Genomic DNA, 18,349 nt, shown 5'->3' on the forward strand with positions numbered 1-18,349 from the left:
CAGTGTCGCTCCTTGCAGCCGCACGGGTTTCTCCTCTTGGCTCTCCTCCCCTTCCCTCAGGCCTGGAGCTGCTGGGAGGAGCGGCTCCTTCCCGGAGCTCGGAAGGTGGGTGGGATGAGCTGCAGGCACGGAGCTCCCTGCGCTGCCCAGGGATTCTCTCCCTGCACTCCTGCATCCCGGCAGAGCTGGGGTGACAGGGACGGGACCCGGCAGGACTGGAGCCCGGAGCAGGGCACGGGAGAGCTGTAATCGCATCCCAGTGGCTTCCACGCTGCCCCCGAGATGGACTTGCGGCAGCTCCCGGAGATTTCTGGCACTGGCCGTGTCCCTGTTGGCAGCGCTCCTCCCGCTCCGGGGCCGCTGTTTGCTTATCTAGAGCCATGATTTAACACAGACGCAGGAACTCACACACTCTCTCCCAGTCTCTTTCAAATTACTTTATTGCTTCCTGTCAACCAGCCGAGCATATCCTGTTAATATACAATCCCCAACGAGCCGTTTTCACAGCGTAATCCCCCTTGGGCAGATAACACGGCTCAGCTCCCGCAGGATGCCTGGCTCTGCCTGAGGATGCAGGATCCCAGCACTGGGCAGGTATTTTCCAGCAAAGTGGGGCTGCTGCCGTTGTTGTTGTTAAAGATAAACTCCAGTGCTGTGAGGGATTCTGGCTTGCTGCCAGTCCTGTGTTATTCCATCCCCTGGTGACCTTGCTCAGCCAGCACCAAGTGCTGTCCCATGCTGGATGGCAGGGAGGGTCCTGGTGCTGGAACCTTTCTCTCAGCTCTCCCATCCCTGCTCCTGAGATCTGTCCTGCTCCAGAGATACATCTTTGTCCACCTGCTGCAGTGGGACAGCAATAGAATCATAGAATCACAAAATCATTAAGATTGGAAAAGACTTCCAAGATCAAGTCCAACTTTTGACTGAAAACCATGCCCACTAAACCATATCCATATCCACATCCATATCCACATCCACATCCATATCCATATCCATACCCATACCCATATCCATACCCATATCCATATCCATATCCATATCCATACCCATATCCACATCCATATCCATATCCATATCCATATCCATATCCATATCTATATCCCTATTGCTCCAGGGACTGCAGGTTGTTCCTTTTGCTGCTGCAACACAGCCTGTGTCCCAAAGAAGGTCAGTTCAGGAGATGCCCATAAATCCTGGAGGTGGTGGTGGGAACATATGTGGGGTCTCTGAGCCTGCCTCCTGCAGCACTAGGTCAGGCTGGATGTGGCAGGTCCTGGAAACCCTCTAGGGGATTTCCTGCAACCCCAGGTTTCTTACATTGAGTGAGTGTTGCAGCTGACAGTGTTCTACCATCTGCCATGAGTCCTTCTCAGCATCACTTGGAATGTCCAAAGCAGAACATCTGCCATGGGTGCTGTTCTAGGGAACCTGCTGTGTTTCTCCTACCCGTTTCTGATCCTCCCTGCTCAGTCCCTTGCTAAGATATCTATGTGTCTTGACACTGCATTTGGAGGATATTCATGCTTCTCTGCCCCACCTGCTCTCCTCCAGCCTCCTCATGGGCTTGCTCCCTCACCCTGATGTCCATCTGATGTGCCAGCTGAGCCTGTGTCCACAACAGAACATGAAGAAAATCCCTTTCAGAGAATTTCACTGTGATTCTTTGGTTTTGGGGTGTGGAAGTGTCCTGAAGACCAGGTCACTGTGGAGCCTGTGCATCCTCTCTGTCCTTGTGCCAGGTGGTCCTGCAGCTCCTGGGCCGCCTGCTCTCCAGAGAGGCAAAAGGACAGATGGAGGTGGTTTTGCTGTGGAGGGACGGACACCAAGGCTACTGAGTGTGCATGCAGCTGGGCTTTTGGGCTGCCCCAAAGGCAAACAAAATGGGCAGATGATGAATTCGGCTTCAGGATTCACCGTGCTCCTGTCAGCACTGCAAGGCACAGTGCAAGGCACATTAGCTCAGGCCCAGACAGCAATCCCTTCTCCCTGGGAGCAGAGACCTGTGCTGAACCTCCCTGGCAGGATTCACTGCATCTTCTGGGGACATTTCTTCAGCACACGCTGGGATTTCAGGACTCTCAGGAATGCTCCCACTTGGGCCCTGGTTGCCAGCTAAAAGCCACTGTTGCTGCCTCTCCCTTGTTATCCTCCATTGGCCCAAGGAAAGGCAACATGTGATGCAGCTGTAGCATGACACATGGCTGTATTTTTGTGGTTCTATTTCCCAGGTTTTCCCTCACTCCTGCCCTCAGTACAGTTTTATTGTCTGAAGTTGTTCCTGGAAGTTGAGGACATTCTTGGTGCTGGTTGTTGGTTTTACTACCAGCTGGATCCTGCCCTCAAGTACTTGTGATTCTCTCTACACTTAACACCTCATTAGCTGGAACATCCACTTACAGAGCACAGCTTTGCTGTCTGAAAAGAAGGAAAATCCTGTTTGACTCAGACGTTACACAGATCACTTATCTCAGAGACATCTGAACAGCCGGGCTTGGAAATTGAGTCCAAATTAAAAACCAGTTGAGAAGAAGTATCTGTCCTCCCAGGTAAATCAGGGGCTGATTTATTTCCTCCCCAGTATTCCTGCTGAGCAATGCATTCAGCACAGCGCCAGCCCATCACATCCCTGGCTGGAAGGCTCTGTGCCTGCTGTGCTCCCAAGGCTGGAGCACCCATGGGCACCCCTCAGCTCCCCTCGGAGCTGGCTCCTGCTCCCTCTCACAGGGCCTATGCCAGCTCCCTCAGCTCCTGCTGGAGTCCCCACCCCAGCACTGGCATAGCAACTCCAGCTCTTGACATTCCCAGCTCTCCAGACAGAACAAAACACACCTTGAGAAAGAAAAAAGCAAAGTAAACCCAAATTAAAGACCTCTGGGGTGCATGAATGCAACTGGCAGGGCTGTGCTGGGGTCCCCATCCTGCACTGGTGCCGTGTTGATGGCAGGGAGCCCCTGCAGGGGCTCAGTGCAGAGGCTGGTGTAGCTCATGGGACAAGTCTGTAGCATCCACAGCATCTCCCAAGGGGCCAGGAAGGATTTTAACAGAAAGAGGACAGGCTGGGCAGCTGTAGGAGTCCAGGAAAATCTGTACTGATGGCTTTCCAGCTATTTTAATTTCCATGGGTTTTCCTGTGTGTTCTAAATTCCTGTATCTCCATTCCAAGAACTTTTACAACCTGCACTCGAATCCCTGTGAATTTTGTGTCCCCAGCTCTGCTGAGGAGGTCAACAGTTCACCTTCCATCCATGAGAAGAATCACCTCCTTTGATCCCAAACCCCAGTCTTTTAGACCCTGGCCCTGGACCTCACACAAGTGTCGTTTGATGGCTTTGGTTTATTCCTGGGAGAAGACAGAGAAGGGAGCAAGCTTGTCACTCTGCAAGTGAAGTTATGGATGCTTTCCCTATGGCATCACTTATCCTTTGTCACCTCCTTGCTCACCCCTGTTCCTGCAGGACAGGCTGGTGACCTCCCTCTGCTTACTTCTCTCTGCAACCATCTCTTATGCAATTAAATGACAAGGAACTCCCTTGACTCTCCCAGGCTTCCTGCTTTCCTTAAAAAAACTTTCGGCAAGGAACTTAAAGGAAAGCTTCTGGAACCCCCAGCAGATGCCAGGAGCAGATGGCACTGACCATGTGTGTTTGGCCACTCTGGAGGGCTCTAAAGGGCTGTGAAGCAGGATTCCCCTTTGGAGAAGTCCCATGGACTTTCCTCTGGCAGACAGCACTTACCCAGGGGTCTTCAGCTGCCCTCTAATACATGGAGTTTATGTCTCCCAGGAACTTTTCATATGGCCACCACAGCACTCCTCAAGGCACCCTCCTGTGCCAGGACAGGATGGTGAGGGCTCAGCCCTGATGCTGTGCCCTTGGTCCCTTCAGGAGCAGGGACACCTCAATGAGGGCAGGAGGAGTCAGCAGTCCCAGGTGCTTATGAGAATCCCCAAAGGAGCACTCCAGGAGAAATTCCACTGGGATCAAGCAGGATGCTGATTCCAGGGCCAACGGGATCCCAGCAGCTGCAAGGACCAAGTCTTGGGGGCAGATCTGCAAAGAGCCTCCTCAATGGGCCACACTGCAGGGCTGGATGAAAGGATAACCTTTGTGACCATCACTGTCCCCTGTGTGTCACCATCATATTTTCTGAAAAAATCCTCTTTGCCCAGGATTCTTCTCCTGGGAAGCTGAGAAGCCTCAGAGAAAAAGGAAAACAATATTATCTCATTTGCTTCTCCTGTGTTTTGCTGCTTTGGAATGTGGTTTGGAGCTTGTTTATCCAACAGGTGGTTGTTTCATTGTTTTCATGTGAATTGTTTTGACTTAATGACCAATCACTATCCAGCTGTGTCAGGACTCTGGCAAGAGTCACGAGTTTTTCATTATTATCTTGTTAAGCCTTTTCTATGTATTCTTTCTCTTTTCTTTAGTATAGTTTTAGTATAGCATTCTAGAATAGAATAGAATAGAATAGAATAGAATAGAATAGAATAGAATAGAATAGAATATCATAAAATAATAAATTAGCCTTCTGAGAACATGGAGTCAGATTCATCTTTCCTCCCAATGACGAGGGACCCCGAAAATACCCCACCTGTGCCCGGTGTTCCTGGCAGGGAGCAGTGCCACCATCCCTGCCCCATCCTGGCTGTGTCAGGGTGCCAGCAGGCACCTGAGCACGCTTTGGCAGGCAGGTCCCTCTGCTGCCAGGTCAGCAGCCCCAAGGGCAGCAGGACAGGCTGCTCCAGGGCCAGCTGTGCTCCATCCATGCTGGTTAACTGGGCAGTGCTTCCTCCCACTCCCTGCCAGAGCCACGGACAGACACAAAGCAGGTCCTGCTCCTGTGCCATGGCCAGCACTCCTCAAGCCCTGATGTGTCCCCTGCTTCTGCCCAGCCCCAAAATGACCCCCAAGCCTCCTCACATTTTGAGTACAAGCCCCTGCCTCTCCCTCCTTGAAGAAGTGTCCACCACCTCCACAGTGCTGATGCATCATTAGTGCTGCCTGTCCCTTCCCACCACGCTCCTGGCCCTGTAGCCCTGAGCTTCTTTACCACACTCCATCTTCATCCCTCAGATGTCCCTGGGCAAGAGACCTGGGGGTGTTCAGCCTGGAGAAGAGAAGGCTCCAGGGAGACCTTACTGCCACACAGGACCTGAAAGGGGACTGGGGGAAACCTGGAGAGGGACTTTGGACAAGGCATGTCCAGGACAAGGAGGAATGCCTTCACACTGAAATGATTAGATAGGATATTGGGGAGAAATTCTTCCCTGTGAGGATGGTAAGGACTTGGCACAAGCTGCCCAGAGAAGCTGTGGCTGCCCCATCCCTGGAAATGCCCAAAGGCAGGTTGAATGGGCTTGGAGCAACTTGGGAGTGGAAGGTGTCCCTGCCCATGGCAGGGGGTGGAATGGGATGTGGTTTAAGGACTCTTCCAATCCAACCCATTCTATAATTCCATGATTCTATGATACCTTGGTGCTAGAGATTATTATTCTCATGAATCTTCAATAAAATAAAAGGTAAGTCAGTAATACCAGAGTCAGGAGCCTGTGCATGCATTTGCTATCACTGCAGGAATTGTTCCAGTTCAGTCCCATTCCAGCCCAGACCTTAATGATATGGATATTCCTAGACCCAAAGGGAGAATGGGAAATGCAAATCATAGAGCACAAGACCCATTCCTGCTGACTCCTGACCTTTCATCTCCAGACCCTGGCAGGGGGAGTTGCCTGCACACAGCTCTGCTTTCTCTGTGCCACCACATCTCCCGTAGCTTGCTTCCCTTTGGAAATACCAGGATAGAGGCAAAGAGTCACAGATTGTTTGCGTTGGAAGGAATCCTAGAGACCCAGTTCCACCCCCCTGCCATGGACAGGGACATCTTCCACTCAGGGCTCCCCCATTCAACCTGGCTGTGACGACCTGAGTGTTTTCCACCCTCTACTGTGCAAGGAGATGTGGCTGCCTCCTTCAGGTCTGTCTTTCTGTAGCACCTCTGAGGAGGAAAGAGCAGTTTCACACCAGACCATTGCCTCTGATCCTGTATTTGCCTTCTCATAAACCCCTGCTACCTCAGAGCACTGGGGATTTTGCCCATGAGTGCCTTCAATGTAACACATAATGTTGCATTTTTTCATAGTGTCCATAAGCATTTGCAAAGCTCCTGTATTTAACACCAGCATTGACAAAACCCAGGTAGTTTTCTCCCCGGTTTCCCCAGTTTCCTATTAAATGCCATTTCAACATTCTCAATTTCAAGGATGCCACCCTGTAATTTTATAGTATTAAACACAGACCTGAGTTTGACTTTTCAGCTTTTCCACCTTCCTTTGAACAACTGTAAAACTGTTTTCTGGAAGACTTCTGGACCTTGGGTTCCCTGCCACAAAATAGCTTGGGTTACATCCTTTTCTTTTACAAACCTTTACAAATGACAGCAATTAAATCGAGCATCCTTTTATGTCGTTACCCCTGTCAGTAGGTAATGCCTGGCAGTTTTTCATCACAGGTTATCTCCTGGGCAGATTTATCCTCTAACATTGTTTTTTCTGGCTATAACCAAGCACTAAAATGAAAATATTTTCCAGAATACAGACCCCATCTTCTGCCAGTCATGCCTCATGGCTGTAAAGTATTTTGGATTACGTTTCTATAAATAACATGATATTCTAGTGATGGTTCCACCTTTTATTTGCTGTATATCTAAATAGCCTTTAAAAAAAATTTTTTTGAAACATAGAGTAATAGTTTATATACTTTATTGTCACATTTCTCTACATTCTGGAAAAGTAGTGGTACTCAGTCAAAGGTAGGACTTGGTGATCTTGGAGGTCTTTTCCAACCTTAAGGATTATATAAGTCTATAAATCAGGAAATCCTTGTTTTTATTTAAAAAAATAAATATATAATATATTGTTTTATTTAAATTTGCCTTATTTTATTTTTTTTCCTTCCTGCCTCTCTATGATCCTGCTTATTTACCAAAACAAATTTTTCAAGAAGACCTGACATTTTTGCAGTCCCCAAGAAGACTCTTTTATGAACTTTATTTTCCCAAAAGTTACTTTTAATTCTGAACCTGGGTTCAAATTAGCTGTTGAACAAAATATCCCAAATTTTCTGCTCAATTCTACAGTTCTAAATCTATTTTAAATGCTTCAAAAGTGCCTCTTCTCTTTAATTTGTTCCCATGGCTACCATTCAAAAGTTTCATTCATTTTCTGAGCGGAGAACTCTCCAAATCGTTACTGCAATCTACCAGTTGACTTTTCCTTCTTAATCTAGCTGAAGGCTCTAAACCCTCAGACTACAGACATTGCAGCAGCCACAGAAACAGGGTTACCGTCCAGCCCTCGATCCTCGATGCTCGGCGCAGCCCCTCCCCGCAGAGCTGAAATCCTCGCCTGGAGCTGTCCTGCGCCTCTGCTCGTTCCTGGGCTCCCAGCGCAGGAGGATGCTCGGCTGCCCAGTGCCACCCTCTGCCCTTCCTCCTCTCTGTTTCACCTGGTGCCCGGGAGCTCGGGGTTCCTACACACAGAATCCCTCATGTGCAGGGCTCAGAAATGCCGGAGCAGAGAGCTGAAGGGGAGAGGAGCGGCTGTTCCCCCTCCTCAGGTCCCTGCAACAGGACAAACAGGTTGAGTGAGGTGGGGCTGTCCCGTGTCACGTTTCAGCACGAGCCATCCAGGGCCAGGTACCCTCAGCAAGCATACAGGGATGTAAAAGGTTAATCTTTATTTAACTCTGTGCAGAGAAACCTCCCCACAGTGTCCCCGGTGGGGTGGGCAGGGTGGGGGCTGCAGCCAGTGCTGGTGACTGGTGTAACTGGTAAAGGTGCTGGTTTGCTCTGGGATGCTGCAGGAGAGCTCTCAGATCCTGGAAACTGCTGAGTTATGGTACAGATCAGAGTGGGGATGTTGAGCTGAAAGGTGCTGGGCAGCACCGAGGGCTCAGCCTGGAGGTGGGGTGTAAGACTAAATAAACTATTTAGGGCAATACAACAGTGAGGAGCCCCTGTTGCTCTCACCCTTCCTCCTGAAGGACCAGACCTGCCTGTCCCCAGCCTGCAGAGCACTTGGGGTGACTGGGAAAGGCAAGGAAGGACAGAGGGAGGCCCTTGGTGGTGACAGGCTGCAATCACAGATATCCATGGGGTTTCTGGCTGTTCACACACCCTTCACAGAGGTTAGAAAAATCCCCTATTGGGAACAGCTCCTCCATCCCTGCTGAGCTGGGGAACATTAAGTAGGTGATAATAAGTGGTCCCTGAGTGGGAGGGCCTGCTCTTCTCTGGAAAGTGCTACTCCAGACAATTTATCATTCAAACAAAGAGGGGGAAAAAGGGTTAAACACTGCCCGGCCTCCCCAGCCAGTGGTGGCTTTGGTTATCTGCAGCATGGCTGCAGGGCTACATGGTGCCTGTACATGTTTGGGGATCAGGAGTTAAGTGTTTAAATGATAAGTGATATCTTAAAAACATAAGTTTAGCAATGAATCTTTACCGACAATACTATACTATTAGTTAATAGGCAGAATTAACTCACTGGCCTGGGGCCAAGCCCATCACAGCCACAGCCAGAACAGCTGAAGCTGCTTTTCACTTGGGTTTTGCTTTTACCGGATTTTCTGCTGTAGGGAGACTCCAATTTCTCTAAAAATATGCTCATGTTTTCCTCCTCCCAACCTGCCCCTGTAAGCTCGAGGTTCCTTGGAGCCCAAGGGATTCAGCCAGGACCTGGAAAGCTTTCCAATTGCATGTAGAGGTGTGACCAAGGGTGTTGATTCAGGACCAAGGGTGCTGATTCTCTGCAGGGCATTTCTCAGTGGCCCTGGACCAGCTCCCTGTCTGCTTTTGGTGGGACTTTAGGTGCCAGCATGGGACTCACTCCCCATCTCTCCCATCCCACATAAACCTCCCTCTCCCTCAGCTGGGGCATTGAGACTGACCAAGTAGCTTCCTTGGACCAAAGAAGCATCTCCTGAATCTTTCTGGTAGCTGAGGCTCCTTGGAATCACCAAAGATGACTGCACTGAGCCTTGAGTCTGTGCCTGACAGCTCTGTGTCACCACTTGCTGCTTTCCTTTGTGCCTCCCTTGACTCCCAGCTGTCACCTGCTGTACCTCCTTAACCTCACAGAGGGTGAGAGGGAGCCACCTCCTCCAGGTGTGATGAGCCAAGAGTTTCATATGCAAACGACCTTTTTCTTTCTGCATGAGGAACTGAAAATGCAGCATTAAATATGTCACCATCAAACCTGTTTTAATGTCCCCCTAGATGTCATCTCTCCTGGCTCTGTCAGCCTGGGAACGATCTTTTGATGTAAACCAAAATGTGGGTGCAGCTGGAGGGGTGGTTGTCCCATTTTTGTGACCCCATCAAGGCTGTACCTGATGCTCTCTGCAGCAGGGCTTGAGTGTCCTGTGGCAGCGCTGCCCCAGGGTTACTTGTGGGCAGCAAGGACCAGCAAAACCAGTGTAACTTGACTTCCAAATGGCCACATCCAAGCTGCCTGATGGTGGCCATGTCCATGTGACACAGTTCCAAGGCCACTTGTCACCAGATGGCAGCAAGGAGAGCATCAGCTCACAGTGTGGCTGAGGACAGCAGTGAGGATGCACAGTGCTCCCTGGTCCATGGCCAGCCTCCACTGAAGCCACGAAATCTGCTGCAGAGTGAGTGGAAGGTGCAGAGAAGGACACTGGAGGAGGCCTGGAGTCCCTTGTCATGGCATGGTGCTTTGCAGCACTTTCTGGTCTGCTCAGATACTGAGGCATGGTGACCAGAGGAGCTTGTGGGATTCACGTCAGAGGGTGGATACTGGGAACAGCAACTGTGTGAGGGTGGCAGTGGAACCTTGGCAAGCCTTCCCATGGATGCCAAAAAATGCAACAGTCATAGAAAGCCCTTCCTGGGAGCAGAGTGAAGGCGTGAGGTGGGACCAGTGCTCACAGTTCATGACTGGCCGTGAAGAGCATCTTCAGGGCACAAACCAGACTCCAGGGAGCATGAAAGAGCTTCAAAGTCAGTGCAGCAGCCAGACAAGCCTGCGTAGCCCAAGGTCCATCTCCATCAGCAACAGCCTAAGGGGGAGTTCAAAAGAGAAGAGAGAAGGTCTCCAGTGACTGTTCCCTTGGGACAAAATTCTCATTGTGTCTGGCAGTGCAGTCCTGGAGAGCTTCAAGAAAATCCTGAGGGTCTGGGTGGGCACTGGCAAACACAGAGGGCTGCTGCTCTTGGACTCCAGGCTTCCATTTTGGAGAACTGATGGATCCTCGGGAACATGCAGGACACGACCCTGGGATCCAGGAGGACTGAAATGAGGAGATGATGAGTTTGGAAATGGTGAGTGCTTTCAGCCATCTAATGGGAAATGCTGGCTGCTCCAGACCAGCAGGGAGTGAGGGGAGGCTGGGAGTGGGGGAGCCTAGTACAGGGCTGGAATGGTAGGTAACTGCTGGGGATCCTTGGGATTCCTGCCCTGGAGAAGAACACATCTGAAGGAAGAAGAAGCAAGGCCACTGGCTGTCCTGGCCTTCAGCCTCCTTCCTCAATGCAAGAGTGACCCCGAAAGAGCTTCTAAAAATGAAAGCTTCTCCACACATGATGGAGCTGGACCACAGGGTTCTCGTGTTGGACGTGGGGCCAATGTGGATGAGCAGCAACATCTGCAGTGACAGGAACTCCCAAAGCAAACCAGAGCCTGAGCTGGGAAGACCATTTGGCTCATGCATGTGGCCAACATCATCACAGAGCTGTGACCTCCACTAACCACTCCTGTGGAATCATTTCCTGTGGTGGGTCAAGGCAGAGAACCCAAGGTGCTCAAGCTGCTGATGCATCAAAGGGATAAGGAAGAGCACAGTGGAGCCTAGACTGTTTTTTCCATGTCCTTCCATGGGGAGTTGAGGGACAGGAATCCATCCTCGAAGTGCAGTGGGTCTTCAGCTCCTGGCCTATGAACCTGGCACAGCTTGTGCAGAGATCCATGTGCAGGGTGTGACCTCCCTAGGAAGACCTTCCAGGACACAAGTGCTTCCTGCAGGATGAACCTGAGCCTTCTGCCCAACCAGCAGTAATTGGGACACAGCTATGGGGGGTGAGCAGAAGGCATTGCTGGGTACAAGGTGGATACTAGAGAGGTGAGGAGGAGACGTCAGGTGGCAGGGGGACCTGCTGGGGTAAAGAGTCCTGCCAGCAGCCACATGATTCACAGAATGGTTTGGGTTGGAAGGGACTTTAAAGACCATCTGGTCCCAATCTCCCTGGCATGCCCTGAAGAGGGTGTGGATCATGAGGTGCTCGCAGGGCAGATGTGGTTCCCAGGCATCGGGGAAGTTGGGGCCTGTTGAGTGCTGCGATGCAGAATTGGAGCTGGGTCTCACCTTGCACCTTCTAGGAAGGTCCTGCTTGGCCCCAGCAGTGTCAATGGGGCTTGTGACCAAGTCACAGCTGCTCCACGTGGGAAGTGGGGGGATTCCTGTTCTCTCCTGGCTGGCTGCGGGGGGATGGTGGAGGAGAAGGGTGAGGGGGCTCAGGGCTGCGCACAACGAGCCTCGGATTGACCAACTCCTTGGATTTTTGTTTCTTTCTTTATATCCTGCTGTACGCGTTCTCTTCTCCAGACGGGAATCTCCTCACGGCCCCGGCCCCCGGCTCCGGTGGGCAGCTGCGGGGGCTCAGCCCCACGGGGGAGATGCCCGGCCCGTGGCCGCGGGCGGCGCGAAGGGCGCGGCGGCGGGGGCATCCCCCCGGGACCCCCCGCCCCTCCGCCCCTTCGCCGGTGCCGGCGGCGCAGCGAGCCCCGGCGAGGCGGATTTGGGCTGAAATCACGGCTTTCTCTGGATGATCGACAGCTCCGGGAGAAACCATCGGCGGGCCGGGGGGAGCCGCCGCCCGCTCGCCGCCCGCCGCCCCCCGCCCGCCGCCGGCCCCGCCGCGCCCCCCCCTCACCGCCCCCCCTCACGGCCCCCTCAGGCCGCCCCCGCCAGCAGCGCGGCCCGGGCGGGGCGGGGCGGGCGGCGCGGGGCGTCCCCCGCGCGGCGGCGGCGGTGGCTCGGCCCGGCCGCGGCGGCGGGGCCGGCGGAGCGCTCCGTGCCCGCGGCCGTGCCCGCGCCGGCGGCGGCCCCAGCGAGGGGCTCTGGGCTCTGCGCTCTGCGCTCCGCCGCCTCCATGGAGCGCCGGCCGCGCCGCCTCTGATGCCCGGCCCGGCGCGCACCATGGGGCCGCTGTGGCTCTGCTGCCTGCCCCTCGCCCTCCTGCCCCTGCTCGCCGCCGTGGAAGGTAAGGGGGGCGCGCGGGGGGCGGGGGCCCTGCGGGTAGGGCGAGCCCCCTCCGGGTTTTCCCCGTTTTTTGGGGGGTGGCACTTTGCCCCCTGCCCCCCTCCCCGCCGCACGCCCTTCGGAGGGGAGGCGAAGTTTGGGGAAGTGCTACCCCGGCTGGAGGTGTCGCCGCCGGAGCCCGGTGTGTCGTGTGTGCCCCCCCCGCCGCCCCCAGACCCTCCCGATCGCTGGCCGCCCTTCTCCCCGCCATCCCTCCGCCGGAGTGGGCATCCCTGGGTACCGCGGCGGGTCCCCCAGGGATGCCCGGGATTCGCCGCCCCGTGCCCGCTGCTGCTCTCGGCAGTCTTTGGGGTGCCCCTCCGCCAGGCCTTACCGGCGTTCTGGAGCTGGTGGCCGGCTCCCCGTTGGCGCCGTGGCGTTCCCGGCGTCCCCAGGAGGAGCCGAGCTCCCCGCCGAGGTCCCCGGTGCTCAGACAAAGCAGAGTGAGGCGGCAGGTGGGGAGCTCCAGGGCTGGGTGTGCGGGGACGGCGCTGGGTGGGAGCCCCACGGTGGGGTCTGTGCAAGGGGAGACTCATTCTCCTGCTCCCCAACGATCCCAGCCATTCCTGCCTGCTCCCACCCGCCCGCTGCATGGACACCCTGGCAAGTGCCAGAGAACTGGGTTGGGCAGGGGCGAGGGCCAAGTGTCAGGCCAAAAACTGGCTGGTCCTGGAGTGGCATGGTCCAGGGATGCCTGTCCATTGTGGAAGGGTTGTGTTGGAGAGGCTGGGTGGCTCCGTTGGGCTAGTGGGCAGGCTGGGTGGCCAGCGCTGGCCCTGTGTGTGCGGGGCGGTGGGAGCCGCTCGGACGGTGTTTGTCTGGAACATGGATGAGGCACCATTTATTAAGTTGGAGTTTTGGGAGATGACTCATGGGTTGGCCAGCTATACATCGTGATATTTACAATATGGGAGCTTGGCATAAATAGGACTATTTACGTTGCAGCGGAGAGCGCTCGCCAGCTCTGCTATTCAAATGAGCCCAGCATGGTTTTAATTATGGGGGGGAGGGTTGGGGTGAGGAGCGTGTTTGTGAGAGCATACGTGTCCATGCAGGACGTCTGGCCCCATCCGCTGGTGGCCTTGACACTTCCAACGGGCTCTGGGCTTGGCCAGCGGGGCCCATGTTCACTTGACCATGACAAGCTGATGCTGCCAGCTGTGGCATGCCGGGTGCCTTGGGCAGGGATGAGGTGACACCTCCACCCCAGCCTGCTCCTGCTGCTGCCCAGGAGGTGCTGCTGGCCGGTGCTGTGGGTCAGGGGCTGGCTCCTGGGGCTCCCGCGTGGGTTTGTGGAACGTGAGTGACTTTCCCACCATCATGGCAGGAGTGGCAGGCGCTGGATGCATGAGTGCCAAGGGATGGGGAGAATATCTAGGAATGAGGGGCTGGCCAGTGCAGGTGGGGTGTTTCACCCACCCGAGATGATAGCTCTAAGGTGTGCTCCTCCATGAATGCGGACGCTCTCAGGGAGATGGTCAGTGGGCTTCCAGCAGCCATTCCCAGCCGGGGCTGACTGCGTTGCATTGGCTTTGGCGTGGTCCCCCCGTGCCCCTGCTGTTGCCTCTTGCCCTGTGTGCATCACGGGGCTGTGATGGTCACTCTCACGGTCGATGTGGGCAGCCAGATCCCTAATCTAGCCTTCCAGGAAAAGGCTTCTGGAGAGCTGGCAAGGTGAAAATGTGTGGGATGCAGCTCCTTGGGCGTGCCTCTGCTCCTTCCTTTCTGGAACTGCCTCTTCCCACCGCTTCCGAAGTGCCTGGTTGTGGTGTCCACCTGCACCTCTGAATGCTCTGGATCTCTTTGGTGTGGACAGATGGACCCAAGAGTAGCTGCTTGCCATGGAGGTGGTGGCTGGATCCACCATGTTCCCGCAGCTGCAGGGAACCTCCACGGTGGCGATGCCCTCCATCACCAGCCCCAGCATATTCCAGGGCCAAAATGGGGGCAGAAAAGCTTGTTCAGGGGAAAACTACAATTCTGGAGGATCCTGCCTCTTGAGTCCTGTTTTCGGCTTTGTCACAGAGCATTTCAGTACTGCTGGTAATTTCACTTGTCTCCTCTGTGCCTCAGTTTTCCTAATTACAAGGCGTAAAATAATCCAAGCATCTTTCCCAAGGGAGCCGCGAGGTTTTGTTAATGAACATGACAAAGTGCTTTGGGATCCGTGGTTGAAAGCGCAGCCTTAGTCAGTGCGGCTGTGTGTGGGGTGTTTATTTATCTACATGCTTTATATTTCTCTGTGCGCTATATATTCACTTGCATTTAACAAACCTTAATTAGAAACAAAGCCGATAGGGAAGGAAATATAAACAGGAGTGTGCTTGGAAATTGGAAGTTGATTGCTCACTGGCCAGCAGAACGCATGGTTCGGGCTTGGGAGGCAAGGCTGTTTGGTTAAAACCGGCTCTGTTAAAAGGAAATGTAAAAAGAACGTGAAACATAAATCAGTATGGAAAACAGGGAGGTGGATGACAACATACATAAAGCAGAGGTTAGGAATTGCCTATAGTTGTGAAGGCGGTTGGAAGGTAATGTGTCTGCAGCTGAGAAAGTTCAGGCTTCTCAAAGGAAAGTTTTTTGTGTGTTTTTCAAAAAAAAAAACCAACAAAACCCAAACCAGAAAGTCAAGAACAAAGGAGTCCTGGAAGGGTCTGGATCCCACACCAGTTGGTAACGCCGCTATCGCTAACGGCCCCGCTTTGTATTCCTGCTGCGTAGGCTGCGCGCCGATCGCAGGACTGACGCTCCCGAGGTATTTTGGGGGGAGCTGGGAAGGACACGGAGGTATTTTAAAATCAACAGCCTGGCTAACTCACGTGCGAGGAGGGAAAACCAACCCGATGGTGCTCCTCACCCCAGTGGAGTTAACTTTTCACAAACCTTGCGGTGCTGGCAAGCTTCCCGAGGACTGGAGGAGAGCCAGTCCTGTGCCAAAAATGCAAAAGGAGACACGAGATGGCCCTGCTATCAGTGAGGGTGTGGGCAGCACGGAGCCAGCAGCACGGAGGCAGCGACAGTCTCCAATGGGCGATGGAGAATTGCTCGGCACGAGTTTTGCTGGGAAACAGATCACGGGTGAGGGGACTCGATTTTGAGTAACAACTGTGCCGAGCAATCCTAATCCTGAGCCCAGTCTTGGGCTTGGAAAGGGATGCTGGGGCAGGAGGGCTGTATCCACTCCTGGGGTGGGTATTCCCAGGGCATGCTGTGGCTGAGGTGCTGGACATGGACATCCCTGCCCATTGTCCAAGCAAGCCGGAGACAGGACTTCAGTGCTTCTGCATATTTAATAGTGAATTATAATATATGTAATATTTACGACACTCTCAGACACATGGTGGGATTGCTGGGGGGTCCTATGCAGGACCAGGATTTGGACTGGATGATCCTTGTGGGTCCCTTCCAATTTGGGATATTCTGTGATTCTGTAGTACACAGTATATTTAATTTCACTTATGCTGTAACATATTGCAATGTTAAAACATAGTCTCTGCTCCTGTACCTATGTTGAGCACCTCCACATGGGGTGTGGGGAGATGCCAGGGACACAGGGCTGGTTTGGGCCTTTGTGTATCCATCTTTTTGGGTCTCCATAGAGGAAGACTTGAGCCATCCCTTCAGGGTTACAGTCACCCTAGAGCATTGCTTTGACCTTGGTGCTCCATGGGGGTGGATGTTCCAGGTGTGCCAGAAGCATGAGAGCTGCAGGAACCTCCCAGCAAGCTTAGCATGCTCTAGAGGGATGCAGCAGAGCATCAGGTCCAGGGAGAAACACAGGATCTGTCAAGAGCTGATCCTTCCTGCGAGCTTGAGTTCCAGATCTGCAAACACTCTCCTAAGAATGGGAGGGGAGCAAATGTTTTGGGACAAGTGGGACTGAGGAGCAGAGCAGAGCCTGTGGTTTTGGCCTGGCCCTGTGCCATCCGTCTCCCTCCTGCTGCTTTCCCCTCCCCTCCATTTCCTGGGTTAATTTTTGACAAGGCACATTCCTTGCACCCACCTGCCCTTTGCATTGTAGGGGCAGCAAAAGGGAAAGCTCATTTTGGAGACCAAATAAATCAGTGCCTCATTTAAACATCCATGTAGCTGCCCTTCCTGCTCTGTTCTGTGGCCTTTCCAGGCGGGAGCAGCAGTCCTCTCAATACCTGCTGACTTCCAGCTTCTCTGGGTGACAAAAGCATAGGGAGGAGATGCTGTAGGGGACAAGGGCTCGGGGTTGGCGTGGCCACTGATGTGCCCCCACTTCTCGGGTCACCCCACAGAGGGTGTGAAGGGGACACAGCTGTGCCTTGGGGATGCTGTGAGGGGTTTGGGGCTGTCCCCAGGGATGGGAGCAGCCGTCCCCTTGGAGACGGGCTAAGGACCTGCCTGCACTAGTCAGGGCCCTTTGTGTGCACATACCTGAGCTGCTGGAAAGAGGGGTGGGCACTCAGGAAACTGCCCGAGGAGCTGGGTAAATAGTGGGGGCTGTGACAGCTCCTTGGCCTGAGTGCTTTGGGGCGAGGGATGAACGAGAGCCTGACCCTCCACCCCTGCCCCAAAATGTGCCTGCTCCCTGCACACCAGCCCTGCTGGGATAGGAATGAGGGTGGCTCTGGCTGCGAGTGGGGCTCCCATCCTGCCACAATTCCATTTTTACCGAGGAAGAGCCCCGTCAGCTCCGACCCTGGTTTGTAATCCCTCCCATACCTGGATCTGGTTTATAGAGAGACTGGGGTGAAGCACAGCTGCCAATTGGATCTCGTTGGGATGGGGGTGCAGGGAGATCCTCAGAGGCAAAAGTTCAGCCGTTAGATAAGGGAAAGGATGGGGCCTCCTGTGATAAGGGGCTGAGTGCAGCATGGGCTGGGCGGGAGGAGGGAGGGCAGGGGGAGTTCCGAGGGGCTCTGCCTGCCTGTAGCCAGGGATGGGGGAGCACTGGGGAGCTCTGGGAATGCTGAAGGTGGGCAGGGACCCCTTGGAGGCCAGGTGACAGCAGGAGGGAGGGTGTGAGGAAGGAGAGGTGCCTGGAGATGTTGTGCAGGCATAGATTGTTAATGCCTTTATATCAATGTCAGATGTTTCAGGAACCTGCTGGATGGATGGCAGGTTGTGCCAGGGTGCAGACACGGGTGGCTGTGCAGGGCGTGCCAGCCCCCTGAGATAATCAGGATGAGGGAAAGGAGTAAGTGAGGATCATGCTGGTTGCCCCTCCCTGAATTTCCTTGCTTGGGATGAAGAGAGCAGTATCAGGTCTGACAGGAAGTGTGGCACCGACTGCCAAGCATTAAAGAAAGATGGAGCAGGCCATGAGGGCAGAAAACATAACTGTAATTGGGGCTGGTCTGTGCCTCCCTAAATGTCACATTCAGAAATGATGTTTTTAGTGGCTGAGAACAGTTGTGGTTCTTTGGAAAGCTCACAGGAGTATGAACTCTGGATTTAGACCCGAGCAACCACGCATGACATCAGATCTGCTCCACAGGAGCAGATTCAATCTCCCAATGGGCATGAGGAGAGGCTGGGGAGCTCCTCGAGTTGGTGAAGCTTTCTCAGTTGATCCAATAAATTACCTTCCTTCCACATTACCTCTCTCAGAGTCGGACCATGGCATCCATAAAGCAGCCAGCACTTAAAAACACCACATAGTAATGGTGTTTTTAATGGTCTCTGAGTAAAGCACAGTGAAGGAGCTGACTGAAGGGAGAAGCTAAAATAGGAAAATACTTGCCCATGATGTAGGAAATTAAATTAAACCTCAGAATAAATTCATGCAGCCACTTAACATGAGTTTCCTAAAAGTAACCAAAAACCAACCAAACCTGATTAAATGGCAAATTGGAGGAGGTCATTGGAGGTAAAAAAATGTTCTTCATAAAGTAGAAGTGGTATCTAAAAGGAGAAAATAAAAAAAATCAGAAATTGTGGTCTGGTGAATGTGAAGCCATATAAGGCAGGCTGAAAGGAGTTTGAAAAATAACTTGAGAGAAGAAACTGTTTATCCCCCAAGTTTTCCCTCAACAAATGGATATTGGGAAGTTAAATTT

At 53.3% G+C, this 18,349-nt stretch overlaps 1 protein-coding gene across 4 annotated transcripts in view; it reads left to right on the forward strand.

Annotated features, from left to right (window-relative positions):
- Nucleotides 1-12,197: 12,197 nt before the first annotated feature.
- The window catches only part of EPHB2 (EPH receptor B2), a 134,113-nt gene continuing 127,961 nt past the window's right edge, over nt 12,198-18,349 (forward strand). For 3 of the 4 annotated variants that reach the window (XM_066563797.1, XM_066563798.1, XM_066563800.1), the window contains exon 1: nt 12,211-12,282. In XM_066563797.1, the coding sequence (XP_066419894.1) occupies nt 12,219-12,282 (64 nt within the window). In that variant the 5' untranslated portion in view covers nt 12,211-12,218. Of the gene's footprint in view, nt 12,283-18,349 lie in introns of all 4 variants that reach the window. The other variant, XM_066563799.1, reaches the window with a different exon arrangement.

The sequence above is a fragment of the Molothrus aeneus genome, chromosome 21 (genome assembly GCF_037042795.1).
Source record: "Molothrus aeneus isolate 106 chromosome 21, BPBGC_Maene_1.0, whole genome shotgun sequence".
Lineage (NCBI taxonomy): Eukaryota > Metazoa > Chordata > Aves > Passeriformes > Icteridae > Molothrus > Molothrus aeneus.